At 51.8% G+C, this 20,988-nt stretch overlaps 1 protein-coding gene across 1 annotated transcript in view; it reads left to right on the top strand.

Moving 5' to 3' along the window:
• Positions 1 to 13,449, top strand: part of TMPRSS2 (transmembrane serine protease 2) — a 29,408-nt gene extending 15,959 nt beyond the window's left edge. Inside the window, 8 exon segments of the mRNA XM_057697129.1 lie at positions 2,257 to 2,383; positions 3,568 to 3,678; positions 7,152 to 7,195; positions 8,221 to 8,392; positions 9,699 to 9,874; positions 10,548 to 10,643; positions 12,594 to 12,736; positions 13,165 to 13,449. Coding sequence (XP_057553112.1) covers positions 2,257 to 2,383; positions 3,568 to 3,678; positions 7,152 to 7,195; positions 8,221 to 8,392; positions 9,699 to 9,874; positions 10,548 to 10,643; positions 12,594 to 12,736; positions 13,165 to 13,449 — 1,154 coding nt within the window.
• The last annotated feature ends 7,539 nt before the right edge of the window (positions 13,450 to 20,988 follow it).

Raw genomic sequence — 20,988 nt, 5'->3', positions numbered from 1 at the left:
GAGACCACAGCCCAGGGCCCGGCTGCCACAGGGCGTCACTAAAACAAGCAAACTGTTTAAAATATTAAGTTGGGAGTGGGCTTTGTGTTTTCTAAACAAGCTGCCTTTCAAGTGTTGTCATGAGCTGGGCACCTCTTCTGCTTTTATTATTTTCAGTGAATTATTTCAGAGGGGGGTAAGTGGCCGTGCCAGGGAAAATGTTGCTTGAAGACGAGGGTTGTGCTAATATCCACTGAGGGTGGTACCCAGAGCCTAAAGTCTGCTGCGTCCTCTGGGAGCTGTTGACTTTGAATGCAGTTATCAGACAAGGGCCATGCTCCACCCCACGGTCGCCCTCCTTCTGCAGCCATCCTGGGGGAAGATGGTTCTCCCACACTCCCCATTTCCAGGTCAGGGCACCTGTGTGAGATGCAGTGTGGACTTGGTCGCGGAATCCTCGGGGTGGGGGGTTGGGCCAGAGCTCTGCCTCTGTGCCACCCGCGTGGACCCGTCCATGCTGGTGCCTCGGCCTCTGCGCTCCGAGCTCCTGCAGTTCCCGCCTGGAAAGGGTTTGCACTTGGCAGCGACTCACCCACACTGTAAAATGTCAACATAGTCCCTTGCCTTTATTTTGGTGACAATATATATGTCACCATTTTCTTAACTAAAGTAGGGAGTTTTTGAGGTTGAGCAGACGTGGTTAAGCTACCTTCGAAGAAACCGCCCCCCACATTTGGTGACCAGTCGTGTTAGGAGTGACGTGTTCTGTGTGAGCAGTAAAGGAGACACACAGGAAACAAGGGTGCTAGGAGGAGGAAAGAATGGGGCTGTTTTTCTAACACACACACACACACACACACACACACACACATGCCTGTTCACCAGCCAATCGTGTTTTTTCCTTAGGGGCAGCTAATAACAGTATCTTGTTTCTCCTTGCACAGAGTTTTTGCACAAAAAAGTAAATATGTGTTTGCATTCTTAATGTGCCCGTTTCCCAATGGGTACCATCCAGCCAACGCCACAGGACTAGATGACACATCCTGGAAGTCATCTCTGTTGAGACATGAGACTCCCTTTTCCCGTTCCTTTGCATGGAATAGTGATCAGTTTCACGTGCACAGAAAACTGACCAGATGGTACAGCGTTCCCCTTCCCCCCCCCCCCACCGGCCCCCACACACAGTTGCCTCTGTTTGTAACATCTCCTATTGGGTGGTACATGCATTGTAAGTGATGAGTCGATACTGATACATTATTGTTGACCGAAGTCCTTAGTTTACATTAGGTGCACTCTTCGATATTGCAGACAAGTGTACAATGTATACATTTGGCCAGTAGGTTTGAATAAACGTATAACATGTATCCATCACTATAGTGTCACACAGAGTAATTTCACTGCCTTAAAAATCCTCTCAGCTCCACCTGTTCATCCCCTACTCCCCATCCCCCAGTAACCACTGATCTTTTTACTGTCTCCATGGTTTTGCCTTTCCCCCAGTGTCTTAGAGTTGGAATCCTACAGGATGTAGCCCTTTCAGATGTAGCCTTTCAACTTAGTGGTGGTGCATTTAAGGTTCCTCCATCTCTTCATGGCCTGATAGCCCATTTGTTTTTAGTGTTGAATTCTATTCCATTGTCTAGATGTCCTACAGGTGGCTTAACCACTCACATGGTGCATGGCATCGCTCATCACTGACGCATTAGGAAATGATCAGACCGAGTCTGGCCGTTCCATGGCAGACTGAGCCTCAGATGTCAGGCCCTAGGCAACCCCTAATCTCCTTTCGGTCTCTATAGATCTCCTCCTCCAGACGTTTCACAGAAATGGGATCATCCAGTGCAGGGGCCTTTGGCCTCTTTCACTCAGCAGAATGTCATGTGTGTCCATGCGTGTTGTATTGTTCCATGTTTCATCCCCTTTCATGGACAAATGATGCTCCGTTGTGCGGGTGGACCGTATTTTGTGTGTTTGTCAGTTGATGGACATTTGGATTGTTTCCACCTTTCGGCTCTTGTGAATGATGCTCTCAGGAACATTTGTGCACACTTCATTTTTCTCTGAATACCTGTTTTCAGTTCTTTTGGGTGAAGGGCCTTTTTTTTTTTTTTTTTGTGGGGAAAGGCTAGATTCTCAGCATCCCTCATGTGTAGCTGGCATCTTGAGAAGAGGGAGGCCAGCACCACTCCCTCCTGAGCCTCTGTGTCCCGGGGAGGGTGGGGCTCACGTGACGGACACATGATGGTCTGAGATTCACCAGAATCTCCCTTCCCGCAGTTCGCCTCTACGGACCCAACTTCATCCTTCAGGTGTACTCAGCTCAGAGGAAGTCCTGGCATCCCGTGTGCCGGGACGATTGGAGTGACAGCTACGGGCGGGCAGCATGCCAAGACATGGGCTACCGGTGAGTTTGGAACCCCGAGGCCTCTGCAATGATGGTGACAAGTGCAGGAATATAAGATCTGTGCCTCTCTCTGCCCCTCCCTGGAAATGCCAACACAGGGACACCGCAATCCTTTGTCTCCTTCCCACAGTTTCTCTGGGAAACCAGTAGGGGAACGTGTGCACCAATCCCCTCCCCAGCCCCCTCCCTGGCATCCCCCAGCCCCACCTCCTCCTGGGCCTCCATCCGCTCCTGGCTACTCGGGGCTGTCCAATGCCACTGTCACCATGGTCCGGGGTGCTGGCCAAGGGCCTTGGGTGGCATTTCCTGAGGAGCCTCCAGGCAGGGATGAAGTGTTGACTCTGCTCACCTCCTGGGCAGGGGCTGGGGCTGGGGGGAGAGTGGGGAGGGCTGCGGGAGAGGTCGGAGGGAACAGATCTGCATGACTTTCACTGCATGAGTGCAGGAGGTGCTGGAGGCTTCTGTACAAGAGAGAGCTGATCATCAGATTTGTCCATAAGAGAATTCATTCCGCATGCAGCCACCAGAGAAGGTGGGAGACGGGAAGGCAGTGCCCCATCCTCAGGATTCCAGCCAGAGGCTCTCCAGAGCATCCCTGCCATGGAGTGGCAGCCATCTGGCCTCCCAGGGAAAGGCTGTGAGATTTCACAGCCACCTTCTCTGCCTTGGGGGTGTCCCCAGGTGACTTCTGTGCAATTCTAGCATGTTCACTTTACACCGGTTTTCAAAATGAATTACCACTTGATAAGCAAGTTGGCATCTTAGCTAGTGAAATACTTCAAAATGCCACCCCTCCCCTAATTGAGCATCTGTCACTGTGACTGATGTAGTGAAGCCCCGTTGTGGTCCAGGGTCTGTATTTTATCACTGGGAGTATTTTAACATGTGTAATTTTGTTACATCATATGTCCTCACCCATCCTTATTCTTACTGCTTCTTTATCCTAATCCAGATTAGCTTAGAAACATGACTGATGGAGGACTTTTCCCTGACGCTTCAGGGTTATCAGATGGAAAGATGGTTATAACACAGTGTCACTTGGTTAGAAGCTGTGTTTTTGTTTTCCAAAATGTTCTTAACCTGAATGTCATATAAGAGAAGTATTACGGTATAGCTATAACATAGGATTTGCGAATGCTTGCAATAAAACCATTATTATAAATAAGATTTTCTGTCTTTTTTAGGAATAGCTTTTTTTCTAGCCAAGGAGTAGCAGATGACAGCGGGGCCACAAGCTTTATGAAGCTGAACATAAGTGCCAACGATATCGATCTCTATAAAAAACTCTACCACAGGTATTTAACGTGGTGATTTATTTTTTAAAATTTATTTCATTGAAGTATAGTTGATTTACAATGTTGTGTTAATTACTGCTGTACAGCAAAGTGATTCCATTATACATATATATACATTCTTTTTCATATTCTTTTCCATTGTAGCTAACCACAGGATACTGAATATATTTCCCTGTGCTCTACAGTAGGACCTGGTTGTCTATCCATCCTATGTATAATAGTTTGCATCTGCTAATCCCAAACTCCCAATCCATCCCTCCCCTACACCCCCTCCCTTTTGGCAACCACACAACTGTGTCTATGTCTGCGAGTCTATTTCTGTTTTGTAGATACGTTCATGTCTGTCATATTTTAGATTCCACATACAAGTGATATCATATGATATTTGTCTTTCTCTGTCAGACCCACTTCTCTTAGTGTGATCATCTCTAGGTCCATCCATGTTGCTGCAAATGGCATTACTTCATTCTTTACTGTGGCTAATACTCCGTGAGATATATGCACCACTTTGTGCATCCACCTGTCCGTGGACACTTAGGTTGCTTCCATGTCTTGGCTGTTGTAAATAGTGCTGCTATGAACATAGAGGTGCATGTGTCTTTTCGAATTATAGTTCCATCGAGACATATGCCCAGGAGTGAGATTGCAGGATCATACGGCAACTCTATTTTTAATTTTTTGAGGAACCTCCATACTGTTTTCTATAGTAGCTGCACCAATTTACATTCCCACCAACAGTGTAGGAGGGTTCCGTTTTCTCTACACCCTCTCCAGCATTTATTATTTGTAGGGTTTTTAATGATGGCCATTCTGACCTGTGTGAAGTGACACCTCATTGTAGCTTTGATTTGCATTTATCTAATAATTAGCGATGTTGAGCATCTTTTCATGTGCTTGTTGGCCATGGTTGTTTCTTTTTTCCTTTCAAAAACTGTATAATGAGAATGAGTAGGAGACATCAGGGAGAATCACTGTTGGAGTTTGATTTCTCTGCTGCAATTGTGGGTTTGTCTGAGTTTCTCACAGGGAGGAGATTGGACTCTCAGTAAGACCTGTCACTATGAGCAGCTCTGGGTTCATTCCAGGGATGCGGCTGAGGTCTATTTGCCATCTTGTCTGTGCCCCTCCGCCCTCCGCCCTCTGCCCTCCATGGCATTGGGTAACATTGCAAAATTGAGATTCCTCCTTTCTGATGTTCTTCTCTCTCCAGACATTAGACATGTGCCTTACTGTGTGTCAGGGTGTGTGTCTAGGAGTCCAAAAGAATGTCTCAGGGTCCCAACTGGGGTGACCAACTCATCCTGGTTTGCCCAGGACACTGTTGGTTTCATAGCCCCAGGCAGCAGGGATGGTTCGTCCCCTGGCCCAAGCCATCATGTCAGAGGATGGTGTGCAAGGGTGGGCCTGGGAGCGAGTGGTGGTCCAGTGCACCAATGTTTCCTGTACCTGGAGGCCGACTTGCAGTGCTGGGAGGGTCACAGTGTATCTGGTGGGTGGAAATGAACCTGAGCTGGTCCCATGGTTGATGGTTTAACTGGTTAGGAGCGTGGGGGAGAGGGCTGGGCTTAAGCTCCTCATTTTGTGTGCGGAGGTTTAAAATGTTTGCAGTCTTCCTAGGATTGTTACTATTACCTGAATGGAATGATCTTTAATGTAAAAGATACACAGTGTCCTCTGCACATCAGTCTTCCTCAGCTCCCAGATCCATATCACCCATCCACAGGTGGCTGGCCAGGCCATCACCTCCTTGCTGGCCAGGTGCCAGGTGCTGCATTTAGCGGGGCATAGACTGGTCACACTCTCCCTCCGTCCCTGTGAGTGGGAGGCTGGAAGCAGGTTTGCATTCCGGAGTGGGGGGGGGGGTGACTTTTCCCTGGGGCACCTGAGCCTGACTGTCCCCAGGAATGTGACAGGATGAGCCCAGGAGGAGGGGTGCGCACGGCCTAGTGTGCTTATCAAAACAGCGGGCTGTGGCTTGCCCTCCCGAGAAGCTAAACACAGCTGCCTGGGCTCTTTGTAAATGCTGACTGTCTCTCTGTCCTCCTTGGTTACATGGAATCAAGGCTGAGCAGGGGAGGGAAGGCTGCCACCTCTTGTAACTCACAAGGTGGCTGCAGGGTTTGAAGGAAAGAAGAGACGGTCATTGCCTGGCATGTGGAGTCCGGTATGCATGGCGGGGGGTGGGAGGACGTCTTTCTTCTTTGCTTTCAGAGGTTGCTCTTTGCCACCTGAGTCCCTGTGGGGTTCACATGGGTGGCTGCCTCGTGCCGCGATGCTGGTGGCTGCGCAGGGTGCCTCTGTGCAGAGGGGAATGACCTTATGATCCTTAGAAAACATCTTCTCTTAATGGGAACGTGTCTTCTCTTGGTGTCCAATGCCCCCCAGCCAGAGACCACCAGGACACGCCTTGTCCTGGAACTGTGGGTGTCTCAGTGGAAGGGCGTTAGAAGAGACTTATTATAGGACGTGGGCTTGTGTTGAGTCATTTCGGGGAAGCTTCCAGGAAGCAGGGCTTCGCATTGGACTGGATGCTGTCCGGAAGTGAGGGTGATTCTGTAGTTGGTACCTTAATGCTTTTTTTTAGAAAGTGGGTGGCATGAAGCCTGGCTGCCTCTGGGATTGGCAAAGAAGTGCAGCCCCTCATTTCAGCCAGCAGAGGGCGCTGCTGGTCACTGTGTGGTTTGGACCAGGTTCATGGGATTGTGCGGTGGGCGTGCCTGGGTCCTGCTCCATCATGTAACAGTGCTCTGGCCACAGGTTGATGCCCTGTGAGCTGTTTATGTTCAGCAGAACACGGCCAGCTCCGAACACCTGGGTGTTAGGGCTGCTTCTCTTCTCCTCAGCATATTGGGGGAAAATTCAATATACAGCAGAACTAGGATCATTATTATTATGCGAATGTTCTTTAATGTAAAAGACGCACAGTGTCCTTTACGCGTCTGTTGTTTCTTTTTCATGTGTAACCTGGAAGAGCTGCCTCCCGAATGAGTAAATTTTCTTCTGTTCCCAGGCGAATGATTGACTGTATAGTTTCCTGTGCAGTAAATGTAAAGCAGTTATAGGAACCCGGAAGTTTCCAAATGTCTTCCTTACAAAATTAAAGGGTGGTTTTAAATTCCAAGGAAAATAACAGCTTATATGATGTGTGCTTATCTTCACAACCACCCTATGAGTTAGTACTATTATTAGCCCATTCTGCAGATGGGGAAATTGAGGCACAGAGAGGTTAAGTACCTTGCCCAAGTCACACAGTTTGGATTTGAACCCTGCACTTTGACTCAGTGTCTGCTCTTTGCTACTGTCTCCTCTGTGTATGGATTTACTTTCCTCATTCAAGTCTTCAACTGCGGTGGACTCTTCTATGTCTGGGGAGGCAGAGAGTGAGAACTCTAGAAGAAAATATTCATTTCTAAGTATTTTGAGAATCAAGTGTCTCGTTATAGTGACCAGATTTTCCCCCTCTTCCTTTGCAGTGATGTCTGTTCTTCAAAAACTGTGGTTTCCTTACGCTGTATAGGTAAGTGATGCTTGGTTTTCCTTTTCGTGTTGCTAAAATAGGAAACACTTGGTACTTATAGAAACGTACCACCCCCCGTGTCTTTGGGGGACATGGAGAGAGAAGGTGGGGTAACAGGTCAGGACATGCCCAGCCCTCTGCCCAAGGGACTCTTTTCTTGAATTCTGACGCGCTTTAGACGCCTTCCAGCCTCGGGTCCAAGAAGCAGGTGTCCCATGAGGATGGGCAAGCTCAAGTGACCGGCAGGGCCCTGCTCTGTGGCATCCCCGTGCTGGAGCTGGAGGCCTGTGTTTGGATTACTTATAGTTTCTAAACCTTTTATTGGTATCGAGAACGCCATCCCTGAGCTCCCTTCCCTGGGACAGCCCCATCCTGTTCCCATATGGGTCTTGGGCCTGAAGCTTGGCTTTTCAGTTTGAACAGGTGAAGCTAGCAGATGCCCCAGGGTGGACACATGCCCCAGTCATCCCATCAGTACCTTCCCACCCAGGCTGGCTTAAGCTTCTTTAGGTACCACGGTACCTGCCCTGCCCTCCCGCCCACGCTGTCCACCTCCTGAGAGCTCGAGAGCAGCACAGACGAGAAAAGCCGCCTTGGCTGTGTTCAGGCATCCTGGGGCCTCTGAGCATTCCCGGGGTGGGGGGGGGGGGGCGGTGCCAGGGCCTCTGTTATTCCAGGCCCCCCAGCTGGGGATGCGGGAGATGCTGATGGAATCACACAAGGGCAGAGTAGCAGGTGGCATCCAACGCCAACAAGAAGGGGTGCTTCCCGGGGGGGGCTGGGGACGTCCGGAGGACGGTTCTCTCGCCCCACCCCCACTCCCACCCCCAACCAAAAGAGACCAGGACACATTCTCTAAAATTCAGACCCTAAACAAACAGGAACAAGAGGAGACGGCAGTCACCCTCCGGCCAGGCAGGACACTTGGGCTGGGGGCCGTCCGGGCACACAGTGCGGCGGGCGTCAGGGTGGCGCGGCGGCCCTGCCTCGCTCACTGGCCGCCGCGCTGCGCTTGTCGCCCCCAGAGTGCGGCGTCTCCGGGAAGACGAGCCGCCAGAGCCGGATCGTGGGCGGGTCGCTCGCGGCCCCCGGGGACTGGCCCTGGCAGGTCAGCCTGCACGTGCAGGGCATCCACGTCTGCGGGGGCTCCATCATCACCCCCGAGTGGATCGTGACGGCCGCCCACTGCGTGGAGGAGTAAGTCCCGCGGGGCGGGGCCTGAGGGGCGGGGGCGGGGTCTGGGGTACTGGGGCAGCTCTGTGCCCTGCGGCCTGGAGCGGAGTCTCTGACTTCTTCACGCTCCGGTTTCCTTGTGGGCAAGTGGAGATTCTAAGGGTGCCCTGTGTGTGGCGTCGCTGGAGTGGGGGGGCATCAAATGAAGCACCTGGCCAAGCCCATGCCTTCAGCACGTGTCCATCACCTGCAGGGTCTGGCGCAGGGATGCCGTGTGGGGCCGAGGTGATGCTGCGATCAGAAGTATTTCTAGCCCAGAGCCTTCTCAGCTCCGTCCCACCCTTCCTGAGGCCCCTGCCCTCTCGGGAGGCCTGATCGCCCCTGGGTGCTCATCCCCAGAGAGGGTGCACTCAGAGATGCTCAGACCTCACACTGCCCTGCCAGAAGGTTCTCTGTGGACCACCCTGGGCCACAGTGTGGCTCATACAGATGGGTGGGGAGGGGCGAGGGTAAGCTGTCATTTATAGTGTTAGGTTTAGTAGAAGGTACTGTCTCCCCTCCTTTTTTCTTAAACATGGAGGGTTTTGTTTGTTTGTTTGTTTGTCTGTCTCATGGCTATTTTGAAAAAGCTTCACTCATCAGAGCTATGTTTTTGTTTGTTTAGAGGGAGGCTGGCCCTGGCTTGGCCATTCTCTGGCTGAGTGGCTTCAGACAGTTCACTCGAGGTGTCTGACTGTAGCATCTGCACCTGTAAGACAAGATTGCTACTCCAAGGGCTGTTGGAAAGGTTGAAGGAAGCAGCGTTTATTACCTGAGAGCATTTCTTTCCTTCCATCCACCGGATTCCGTGGGCTATAGGATTTGGGATTTTCTTAGAAGGGAAAAACCCAGATAAAGGTAATGGCTGAGTGGCTGTTAGACTCAGAGTCTATTCATTGGTACGCATTTAATAAGCGCCTACTGTGTGCCAAGAAATGCTCTAGCATGTAAAGGTAAGGAGGACCCAGCCATGCCAGAAACGGGCTTTCAAACCTCAGGGAGGCATTTAGGCTCAAGAATAAGCTCGGAATTGCGAGGGTTTGCAAGCTGGTGCGTGAGCACGAGAGGAATAGGATTCATTGATGAGGAAAGGGTGGGGGCAAAGGATGAGGCTGTGTGGGGTGGGGAGGTGCAAGGGCCTGAGACCACCTGGCCAGTCTCGTCCTGTGGCTTTTGACGTCGCGTTACCTTTGGGACCTTGGCTTCGGCTGATGGTTTTTGAAGACTGTCAAATGAGTGTTTCATGTTTGTGATTCTGACTTGCTGGGCTGTGTCCGTCTCTGTCTTCCAGACCCCTTAACAATCCCAAGATTTGGGCAGCCTTTGCAGGAATTTTGAGCCAATCTTCCATGTTCTACGGAAGCGGATACCGAGTAGCAAAAGTGATTTCCCACCCAAATTACGATTCCAAGACCAAGAACAACGACATCGCTCTTATGAAGCTGCAGGCGCCTCTGACTTTTAACGGTACATACCTGTGTTCCTGCAGCCCAGGGTGCGTGAACGGTGCTGCCCAAATCTTAAGGAGAGGTTGACTGGAAATAAATTGTGCTGTGCTGGCCGGAAGGAGGGAATTTGCGTTGAGTTGTAATGTGTGGGGCCAGGGGAGGGGTTGGCTGCTAGAAGAGGACTCAGCCGAGGCCGAGTCACCCCAAAATGTGCCTGTGGCCACTGAGGGATGTGGTCACCACCACACTTCTCCTCCACCGCACAGTGACAATCAGCACACGTGAATGTCCAGGAAAGTCCGTTTGTAGTCGCTGTCTGGGGGATCAGATGTGACTTGGTGCTGGTTTGCAGTTGCGCCTGTTATGAGTTTAACTATAAATTACTAATCATTTACCATCATCCTTATTGATTTAGTCCGTGCAGCCCTACCACGTGCAGTGTCAACTATTTGCATCACAGGGCCGTTGACCTTTAATCCTCCAAAACCCTAATTTCCCGAGGGGGACGTCTTGCCTGTTAGAAGGAGGGTCCTGGCAGGGACAGGACACAGTGGAATCCAGAAGTCTTCTTGGGCAGGAGGGTGGTGGTCCCAGGCCCAGCACATGCACGGGGGAAGATCCAGGTGGAGACCACTGCCCGAGGCCTTCAGTGAGAAGAGATCCGCTCATGGTGTTTTCCCTTCTTGAAACAGACAGAGTGAAACCGGTGTGTCTGCCCAACCCAGGCATGATGCTCGAGCCGACACAACCCTGCTGGATTTCCGGGTGGGGGGCCACCTATGAGAAAGGTGAGGCTCCCGGCATGGGGTCTGCAGGGCCCAGGGAGCAGAGCACTGGGCTTGGAAGTGGGAAGTCTAGGTTTTGATCTTGATTCTACCACTAAATGGTTGGACAACTTTAGGCAATTCACCTGGTCTATTTGCCTCAGTTTCCCCACATGCTAAAAGGGAAAATCCCAACTGTCCTATGTACCACAGTGCCCTGATTAAGGTCAAATGGAACAATGTGTAGAAACGGCTTTTTGAAGTGTAAAGGCCACCTAAACATGGGAGGCACACGGCCCCCTGTGTTCACGTCACATAGTCGCTAATGGGCTGCCCGGAAGTCTGCCTGCCTTTGATGGCTGAGTGATAGCGGACTCAGTGGGGATGGGCTTGTGTGACCGGTGACAGCCGGCTGCAAGTCATCAAAGCCTTTGCCCTCCTGCCCTGACCCCCAGAGAGGCCAGAGGCACTAGACTCTCCTGTCGCAGGCTGGCCCAGCTGCCTTCAGCTATAATTTGCTTTCACCTCAGATAATACTTATCAAATGAAGAGATGCTGGCTGTGGCATTTTTACGGAGCATTGGATGTGCTTAGTGGTACATTTATGTATTGTTTACATCCTTCCAAAAGTGTTTAGGGCACACCGACAAGGATCCTTTAAAGCAAGGTGAATAGCACTAGGGTGAGGGGATTTGGGGGAAGAAGGGGGAGTCGGTGGTGGTGCTGGGTGTCCTGGCATCTGGTCTAAAGAAAGCTCCTGGGTTGAGCCTTCCAGTTGTGCGCAAGGTTTCCCCGCAGCCGAGATGAAAGGGAAAGTCAGCCACGGTTTGTGGAGCACCTACCTCAAGCTGGGAATGCAGCGGTGAACAAAATAAGACAGAAACCTCTGCCCGAGGGACCTTCACACTCCCCTGTGGATGGGGGCGGGGCTGGGTGTAATCAGGCAGGAAACGAATTACTGAACTATGGTGCTTTCAAACAGCTGAGGTTTGTGGTAGTGAGGGGTGATCAGGGAAGGCTTCTCGGAAGAGAGGACGTTTGCGCTGAGATCTGTACGACAAGAGTGTCTTAGGAACAGAAGGGCCAGGGCGGCTGGGGCTGATGAGCCAGGGTGAGGGGGCAGGCTGGAGCCAGGTTGTGTAGGGCCTAGTAGGCTAGGATGAGGACTCTGGCTTCTAATCCGAGTGGGACAGGGAGCTGTCAGGGGAGTGATGTGGCCTGACAGCTGTGTGGGGAGTCACGGAAGGGGTGGGGGCGAGGCATGGTGAGGGGACTGCTGCAGTGTCCTCCGAGACAAGAGGGCAGCTCAGACCAGGGAGGTGGGTGTGGGGCACGTGTAGGACAGCGCCACTAGATGTGCTGATGGATGGAGCGTCAGCGGGGGGGAGAGAAGAGTCACGGGAGGACGGCTTCCAGCCTGTGATCTGAGCCCCACGGTGGGTGGTGGGGTTGTTTCCCGAGTCAGGAGGACTGGGGTTGTGGCTCTGGGTGGAGGAGCGCTCCAGGAGAGGGTCTGCTCCAGCACCCTAAGCCCAGAAGACATCCAAGCAGCAACTGGGAGGCGGAGACAGCAAGTCCCAGTGAGCATCTAGGAAGTTTCCGCATGCAGGGAGCAGAGGGCAGGCGGTCGGGGTGTGGAGGATGGTGTGTGGTCAAGGACGGTCGGCGTGTTTGAGGCGGAAACACAGGGCTCCTCATGTGGCCCTGGGAACGTTCCAGAGCAGATGGAGTGATGGAGGAGGAAAACTGACCCCAGGGAGCCAAGTGGCTGGGCGATGGGAGAGGGCAATTCTAGGACACAGGTGCAGCTCCCCAGCCCCACGGGCAGGCAGTCTGCCCTGAGACGGAATCTAGAGCTGCTTTAGACACAGGCCCTAGCAGTTGGAAGGTACCCCGGTGCCCCAGGAGCATTTGTCCACGTGCCCGGGTGGGAGTCCAGGCTTCCTGTGAGAGCCATGCCGTCCTCCGTTGCAGGGAGAACCTCAGACCTGCTGAACGCGGCCAAGGTGCAGCTCATCGAGCCCTGGCAATGCAACGGCAAGCACGTGTACAACAACCTCGTCACGCCGGCCATGATCTGCGCGGGGTACCTGCAGGGAACCGTCGACTCCTGCCAGGTGATAACCAGCTGTACAGCGCCTGGCCTTGCCCGCCTCCCACTGAGCCCCTGAGGAGAGCCCCCTCCCCGACCCGGGACCCAGCGGGTGGCCGTGGGAAGGGATGGCCGTTGACGATGCAAGAGGACTGCCTGCTGCTGCTTCCTCCAAAAGGCTCTATTTGGTCAAAATGCCACAGAAATAAGCATTTTGACTATTTAAAGATATGGACGGCCATCTATTTGGTAACTGTTAACGGATGCAGACGAAAGCTCGTCACTGGTGCAGTCCCTTCGGGGGACTGTATTACTATCGCCTTGTTGGAGGAGACCCGCAGACCCTCCCATCACCCCACTGGGCACCCCTGCCCCCCACCCGCCGCCGCCCTGCCCTCTGTGACGTGCAGCTTGTGGTCTGACTTCTGCTCTGCACCCTGCTGCATCCCGCAGGGTGACAGCGGAGGGCCTCTGGTCACTCAGAAGAGCAGCCTCTGGTGGCTGATTGGGGACACGAGCTGGGGTTCCGGCTGCGCCAAGGCTTACCGACCGGGAGTGTACGGAAACGTGACCATGTTTACAGACTGGATTTATCGCCAAATGAGGGTAACTTTCCCGTCCTCCTGACCAGGTTCTCTGACTCGTTTGTCCACGCCCAGACGTCTAGGAGGTGTGGTCCCCGTGTCAGGGGGCGTCCCCTCCCGCAGCCTCCAGGGCCCACCTCTGGTGTTTGGATGAAAACGTCTGGAGCGCAGCCTTGCAGGGTCCAGAGCTCACTGGGATGGGCTCGCTTGTGCCCTGCTGACCATGCTTAGTTCTGGCTCAAGTGGCTCTATTCACCCACCCAGGTGTCATTGAATCAAACTTCTGGTGTGGGCGGAGAGCAGCGGGAGGCAGGTCAGCCAGCCGTGACTCTGCCCTGTCCTTTTCTGGGCCATCGCGTGTGCCCTGGGTAGGGGAGAAACTGGGGTTCTCTGGTAAAGAATAGGTGGTGAGGAGGGGCGCCCAGCCCGGCCCGCAGTGCTCAGTGGAGCCCAGTCCTTAGCTCTGCCCGGACCCTGGGTGAGGACCAGATGTCTGTCCATCACAGGGGCCTCGGGACTGGCAGAGCTCACAGATTTTGGTTCCTTCTAAGGCTAGGCTTCTGGTGGAAGAAAAATTTCTATTTTGTCCCCTCTCAAGTCTCCAGAGGTGCCCAGGTGCCGGGAGTTGGGGCAGAGCCAGAGGGCATTGCCAAACAAGGTCCAGCCTGCATCTCCCTGGAGTGAAACTGTGGGGCCTAACACCTTCAAGTGGCCCTGGGGTCCGGCCAGTCCCCACCCCACAGATGGCTAGAAATAGACAACTGTCCTGCTGTCTGGCCGGGGACTGCGTGGTAGAGGGAAGCTGGGGGGGGGCTGGGATGGTGCTGGGATGGTGCTGGGAGAAGGCGACCTGGACACCTCGAGGGAGGTGAGCCAGGCCAAGGGGTAGCTGTCCCTCCGGGATGAGTGAGCATATGGGCAGAGGGTATTTAGGCACTGCCAGCGGCTCCGCAAGGCTGGAGCGGGGAGTGAGAGGGCTGGCTGGCAGCAGAGAAAGTGGGGTAGAAAGCGAGGCTGATTAGACACTTGATGTCTTTCAATGGCTAAGGTCACATCTGGTTTGCCCAGAAAGGCCCTTGTCCCAGCTGTGCAGAATGAGTGGATCCCCACACACCCGTTCCCCCTCCTGCCTCCGGGCCTTTGCACATGCCGTTCTCCTCCACTGTCAGCCTAACCCCTTGACCTTCACGCTGTAGAAAAACAGTATCCCTTTGTCTTATTAAGCTTGCTCATTGGTCTATAAGGGTCTCATGTTAATTTGGGGGAAAAAATAATTTTCTACCTTTGTTTGTCTCAAGAAAATAACATTGTTTCTTTTTCCTTTTTGAACAGGCAAACAGCTAATCCGTACAGCCTGGGTCTTTGACACCATTCCACAAGAAAACCAAGGGGCTGATGTGTAATCCCCATGCATAACATATTTTTAGAAATGATCCCCAGGTCTTTTCATTTTTTTTAAATAGTGAAGCTGTCTGTCTTTGGCACTCTGCACAGCTCTGTGCAGGCCACGTCCCTCCTCCCACCTCCCCCCACCTCCCCGCCCCGGGCCCCCACTCCCAGACCTCTCGTCTGACAGGGGAGGCCTGCCTGGGTGTGGGCACACAGGGCCAGTGCAGAGCAGAGGGATGGGGTCTGCCCCACAGGGACCTCCCTTCCTCGCCCCATTCCATGGGCTCCTCTTGGATGCACATGGGGCTGGTGACTTCTCAGCTGCTGGACAGCCTGAGATGGGAAGAGGGGAAGCCTGGCAGAAGCTGTAGGGGCCACCCTTTGGGACCACAGCCAGTGAGGGTATCACTTAGGATAGCTCCAGGGCCTGTCTCCCCACGAGGGACTTTGCTGGTCCTTTTCTTAGTGCCTTCTTAGCAGCCCTGGATGGTGGCTGGAAACAAAGGGACCAGCCCTTCATGGGTGATGACTTGATAGCCACTTGTAAGGGCACTGAAACTTTTTTCCTTCTTTCAGGAGTGAGGGTGTAGACAGAGCCCTCAAAGCAGATGTGTTCAGTCCTAAGCCCTGCTGGGGCAGAGGACCCCTGCGTGTTGGGTGGGGCTCTGCCCAGGGGGACCAGCCTTATTCCCTGTCGGTCCCCGGCCTCCCTGGAGATCATGCAACACCCCACCCCCCACTGTGGTCCCCACCCCGAGTGGGGTGCCTCCTAGTGCCTGCTAATCATGTGGAAATTGAGGTCCCCCAGGGAAATCAGGGATACTGATTAAAGATACACTGTTTCCTGTAAAGTTTTTACATGTTACTACCTCAGTACTCATGGAATCTGGGTGTGATCCTCTAAGTAGTTCTACACTTGGCTCTGAAACTAGTTGTCTTTGCCTGTGTGAACGGTAGTGGACTTGAACTGCTTTTACAAAGTGGCTGGCTCCGAATTTAATGTTCTGCAAATGACGTGCTAAAGCACAGCATCTGTGCCTGTGACAGAGAAGAGAGAGGAGTGTGTTGGACTCCCTATGGCCCCTTCCAGCCCCTAAAATTTCCCTGGAGGGAAGGGTGACACGTCAGTTGCCACGTGTGACGTGTAAACGTGGGTGTGTGAGGTTCTGCCTCCTCTCAGACACACCGGTCTCCAAGAACAAGTGGAGGGATTCGGTGCTGGGACTTAACCTTGGATGGAACGCTGTATGATCCACTTGCAGGATGCATACGCAGCAGAATCCCCAGGGACCGTCCTGATGCACTTGCTCCCCAGGCCGGATTTTCAAAAGCATCGTCGTGGTGAGAAAGCGCTCCTTCTTTAGGGCTTCTTTTAATTTATGTGACCACCGGTTATTTTCTGTTTTTTGTCTTTTTTAAACTGTAAAATGTAATTATGAAAAATTGTACAAATAAATTATGCATTTTTTTTTCCAAACATGTGTTGCGTCTCTGGCAATCTGTGCCGTGAACATGAACCAGTTCCCTTGTATGATGTGGGGGCAGTGCTGCGCGGCGGGGGTGGGTCTGGGGCCAGGCGGGGCCGGGCAGGTGTGGTCTTCTGGTTGCCCTGCCGGCCCCCACAGTCTGTTCTATAGGAGGTGATCCAGCATAGCTCCTTTATGGGCATCACCTGTACCTCCCGCTTCTCCCGGATTCAGACCCTGAGACCCAACGTTCCTCTAGAACTCTCTGCGCAGTGTCCCAAGAGTTTTCAGATCCTGCCTTCCCAAACACGAGTCTAGCATGTCTTCCCCCAAAGCTTCTTCCTAAAATACCTGTGAGCTCATGGTGGCAGAGCTGCTTCCTTAACTAACATGTATCCCTGTCCCTGGAGTTGTGACCACAGGTGGTAGAGAGAGACTGGGTAAATGTGTTCTGTCTAGAACAAAAGTCCATTGTTATTCTTCAAATTCCCCAATCCAGCAGGTCCCAACAGGTAACAGGGGATTAGAGAAAATGACTGCCTTCATCGTGTCAATTTGTGTTAAAATTATGAAAAAGTTGTAAAAAAAAGTAGAGAAAGCACACATTTTTGTGAGATGATATTCTTAAGTACAATTGATTCTTGTTATTTGTGGCAATTACGTTGTACAAAGTGATCGTGAATGCTGAATTAGTGAATTCCAAACCATCGCTCCTAAGGGAAATAGAGGGCAGGTGCCTGCCAGCCACCAGTCTTTGTCAGCCCATCACTACATAACCTTGTTCGGTGTGTGTGTGTTTAAAGACACCTTAGTGGCATATATTGTTGGTTCATTAACACTGAACTCACAGCCAACAGCCCTAAAACTCACTCCTGAAGGATGTGTCTCCGTAGGGCACAGCCCAGCCTTCCTGCACTTAGCAAACCATATTTCAACAGTCAAATCGCCAGCTGACAGTACAAAAATGCTGAAAACATTGCACCAGGGACTTCCCTGTTTGGCACTGGTTAAGACTCCGCGCTCCCAATGCAGGGGGCCCGGGTTCAATCCCTGGTCAGGGAACTAGATCCCACATTCATGCCACAACTAAGAAGTCCTCATGTTGCAACTAAAAGATCTCACATGCCACAACTAAAGATCCCATATGCCGCCACTGAATATCTCACACGTGGCAATGAAGATTCCCTCGTGACGCAACTAAGCTTGGCACAGCCAAAATAAATAAATTTTTTTTTAAATTTCATGAATTAGACGGAAAAGGTTACTTGTTTACAGGCTGAAACTCATTCAGCAGCTCAAGTTGTTTGCCCCTCTGCCCGTGTCCACAAGCGCTGCTAGTGTTGATTTTCGGGGGAACAAATAAATTTTAGCGAGTAGGTGAATCCATCCATAAGGGATCTGCAAATAGTGAAGCTCGACTGTTTACCTAAAAATGTCCACGGGGCAAAGCAGTTGATCTACTTCCAGTTAGATTTTTCATTTTGGAGTCCCCTCATGAACGGTTTTACTTTTGGATGAGGCTGATTTCACTTAAAAGGTCCAACCACAGATGAACTTTTATAAGCCTTTATTTGTAAGCTTTACTGTAAGAAGAGAGAACATAACAAGGCAACTAAAAATTGTGAGGACATTTACCCCATTGCTCCTTTTCTTCCTTATAAGAGACCATCACGGGGTAGTGAGTAGTCATAGAATTGAAGATATGTGGATAATTTTTAAAAATGATAGACACATCTCCGACCCTGCATGTAACATCAACTGGATGGTCATGTTACGTTACGTGGCAAGAGGGATTTTACTCGTGTCATTAAGAAGGCTAATCCTTTGATGTAAAGATGGGGAGATTGTCCTGGATTATCGGTCAGTCCAATAACAAGCCCTAAAAGGAGAAAGAAGCCAGAGAATTGTGTTCGAAGACAAAATCAGAGACTTGAAGCTTGAGAGAGAGCTAATACATCATTGCTGACATTTAAGATGGAGTGCAGGTGGTACACACGGAGAATGTGAGAAAAAAATGAATTCTGCCAACACACTAAAATATCTTGGAGGTGGGTTCTTCCCCAGAGTCTGGAGAGTAGAGTCCAGACTGGATGACACCTGAATTTTGGGTTGGGACACCCTAATCAGAGTACTCAGCCTCATGAGTTTTAAGATCTGTAAGAAAATGGTAAAATCAAAACAAAGTTGTATGCCTTAAATATATACAATTCCTATTGGTCATTATACCTCAATAAGGCTGAAAAGAAAATGAATATGTTAAAAAAAAAAAAAAAGTTCCAGCCAGAATGTTCAGACTAGGGAAATGTTGATGTTTTTGTATTTAAACCTTTATAAAAGACATAGGTGAATTTGCTTAATATAAATTAACCCAAAATACTAATTAAAGTGGAAACACGAGGGTTAGAGTGTGGAATCTGTGCTGCTCGTTCTGCGGCTTCTTGCAGCAGAGGCAGCAGGCGAGTTCCCAGCGTGGAAAATGAATGAACTCGATTCGCTTCTCGCTGAGCCACGGGGGTTGCGTGGGGCGGGTCCTGCCTTAAACTCGGATCCCTGGTCTGCTCCCAGCCCCTTCTCTCTGGTTCTCCTGTGGTTCCCTGACCTGGCTCTGATTTCAGACCCTTTTTCCTTCTGACCAAGGCTTCACCCGGGAACCTGATTTTGTAAACAGCCACACACACACCCCTGGTTGCAGTAAAACCCCACGGCCACAGCCCTTTACTGCTTTGGACGTAGAGAGGGTGAGGTATGATGTGGTACAAACCAGAGTTCTTCTCCCAGCGCACCCGGTGTTTTCAGGGCTGCGATTTATGCTGCTTCCAAAGTAACACTTAAAAGATTCACTGTTATACCAGCTACCTCATCTTATTTTATTTTACTTTATTTTATTTTTTAATTAATTAATTAATTAATTGCCTGAATCGAGTCTTCGTTGCTGCACACGGGCTTTCTCTAGTTGCAGAGAGTGGGGGCTCCTCATTGCGGTGGCTTTTCTTGTTGCAGTATACGGGCTCTAGGCGCATGGGCTTCAGTAGTTGCGGCACATGGGCTCAACAGTTGTGGCCCACTGGCTCTAGAGCGAAGGCTCAGTAGTTGTGGTGCACGGGCTTCATTGCTCTATAGCATGTGGGATCTTCCCAGACCAGGGATGGAACCCATATCCCCTGCATTGGCAGGCGGATTCCTAACCACTGCGCCACCAGGGAAGTCCACCGGCTACCTCATTTTAAATGAAATAGTCCTATAAACATGGGTGTTTGAGCCACCGCTTTGCTGTGATTAAAGAACCTGATTTTATAATTGCCTGAAAACCTACTGATCTCTCTGGGTCCACTGAAAGCCAAGGTCAGCGTCCCTTTTGCTGCTTTTATGGCTATTTGGTGGACGATTTGCTACTGGGACTGGATTCTTTTCCTCCCAAACAAAAACTGACCATGGGGATTTTTCTGGCTGACTGGCTGCTTTTATCTTTGCGTTTTGCTCCAGAAGGAGAGTAATAAAGGCAGGTGCTCTGTAGCATCTAAGAAGATAGTCAGGTGTCCAGCAAGTCATTTAGACAAGTGCCCAGCGTCTCCATGCCCACTCCCTCCCACCGCTTTTATTAAGCATCAGCAGACCCCACGTTCTGAAAAACCAAGACGTCCTACTTTGGTCAGTTCAATGTTATCTGGCCTCTCTCCTTGCTCTGCTCCAGACTCAGCCCTGTCCTGTGGGGTCATCTGTGCCCCAGGCTTGCCTGGAGTGAGGGTCCATGAGCGGGCATCGTTGCTGTTTTAGCATATTCTGCACAGGTTGATGGACCTTCAAGCCGATGCTGTAGAGCAGGCAGCGGAATCTGGAAGTGTAGGTTCTGATCCTGGTGTTGCCCCGCGTGGGGGGAGGTGGGGGATGGGAGGTGGAGGATGGGGGTGCAGTTCAACCCCTTGCCGGGGCCCCTCTGCCCTCTGAGTGAAGGAATCACACACAGTGGACTCCAGGGCTGTCTCTCCCTGAGTCCTGAACAGCTGGGAGGAGGGAGTGCACTTCTCCCGTACCCATGGCTGGTCGGGACAGACCTGTGGGATCCCTGGACGCCTGCTCTTTCTGGCTAAAAGGAAAGTGAGGGTGAGCACCTTGTGCGCCCCCAGCTGGCTTGCTCCCCCGGGAAATTCCTGTTCTCTGGAGCACACACTATCAGCTTTCTTCCTCCATCCTGTCTAGGGATCTCCAGGAAAACTGTAACAACAGCAGAGGAGAACCCTTGGCAACACTGACACCCCTGGCTGTCTCTGGTCCCGGCAGGTGTTGGCAGGGACACCTGCCACTGGAGCAGTTACTCAGTCCAGCCACGAGCGGGCACCAGCTCCAAGTGTCCAGAGCATCCCCTCTCATATGTGAAGTCTCGTATTGTCCCAAAGCAATGAGGATCACAGAGTCCCGAGGGTCAGCAGGGCCCTGGGATGGGGTGGGGGCCGGGCGGGGGCTGAATGGGAGGGAACAGTGTAGCTAGTCCACTTCCCCTGACAAGCGGTCGTCCAGCTCGGCCTGGGAGTGGACAGCTCGTGAGGCAGGCACTGCCCCTCTGGCTGGCTGGCTGCGCACGTCCCCAGCCCTGCCCAGCCCCAGGAGGACAGTCAGGACCCTGCTGTGCTCCTTCTGGGCGACTCGTGGTTAATGTTCCGCCTTCTCTGCCTCCCAGCCCAGCATCTGCCTGGAAAATCCCACTGGGTGGGCAGTGACCTCTCTGGGCTTGGGCTTTTACCTTTCAGCCCCATGCCAGGTGCCCAGCGATTAAGCAGATTGGACACTTGATCAATACACTTTACAAAGAACGAATGCCGACTGCTTCACATTCAGTCCCA

Source organism: Hippopotamus amphibius, chromosome 10 (genome assembly GCF_030028045.1).
Source record: "Hippopotamus amphibius kiboko isolate mHipAmp2 chromosome 10, mHipAmp2.hap2, whole genome shotgun sequence".
In the NCBI taxonomy this organism is placed as follows: domain Eukaryota; kingdom Metazoa; phylum Chordata; class Mammalia; order Artiodactyla; family Hippopotamidae; genus Hippopotamus; species Hippopotamus amphibius.
The sequence above is the reverse complement of the archived record's forward strand: the minus strand, read 5'-3'. Positions and strand labels throughout refer to the sequence as shown.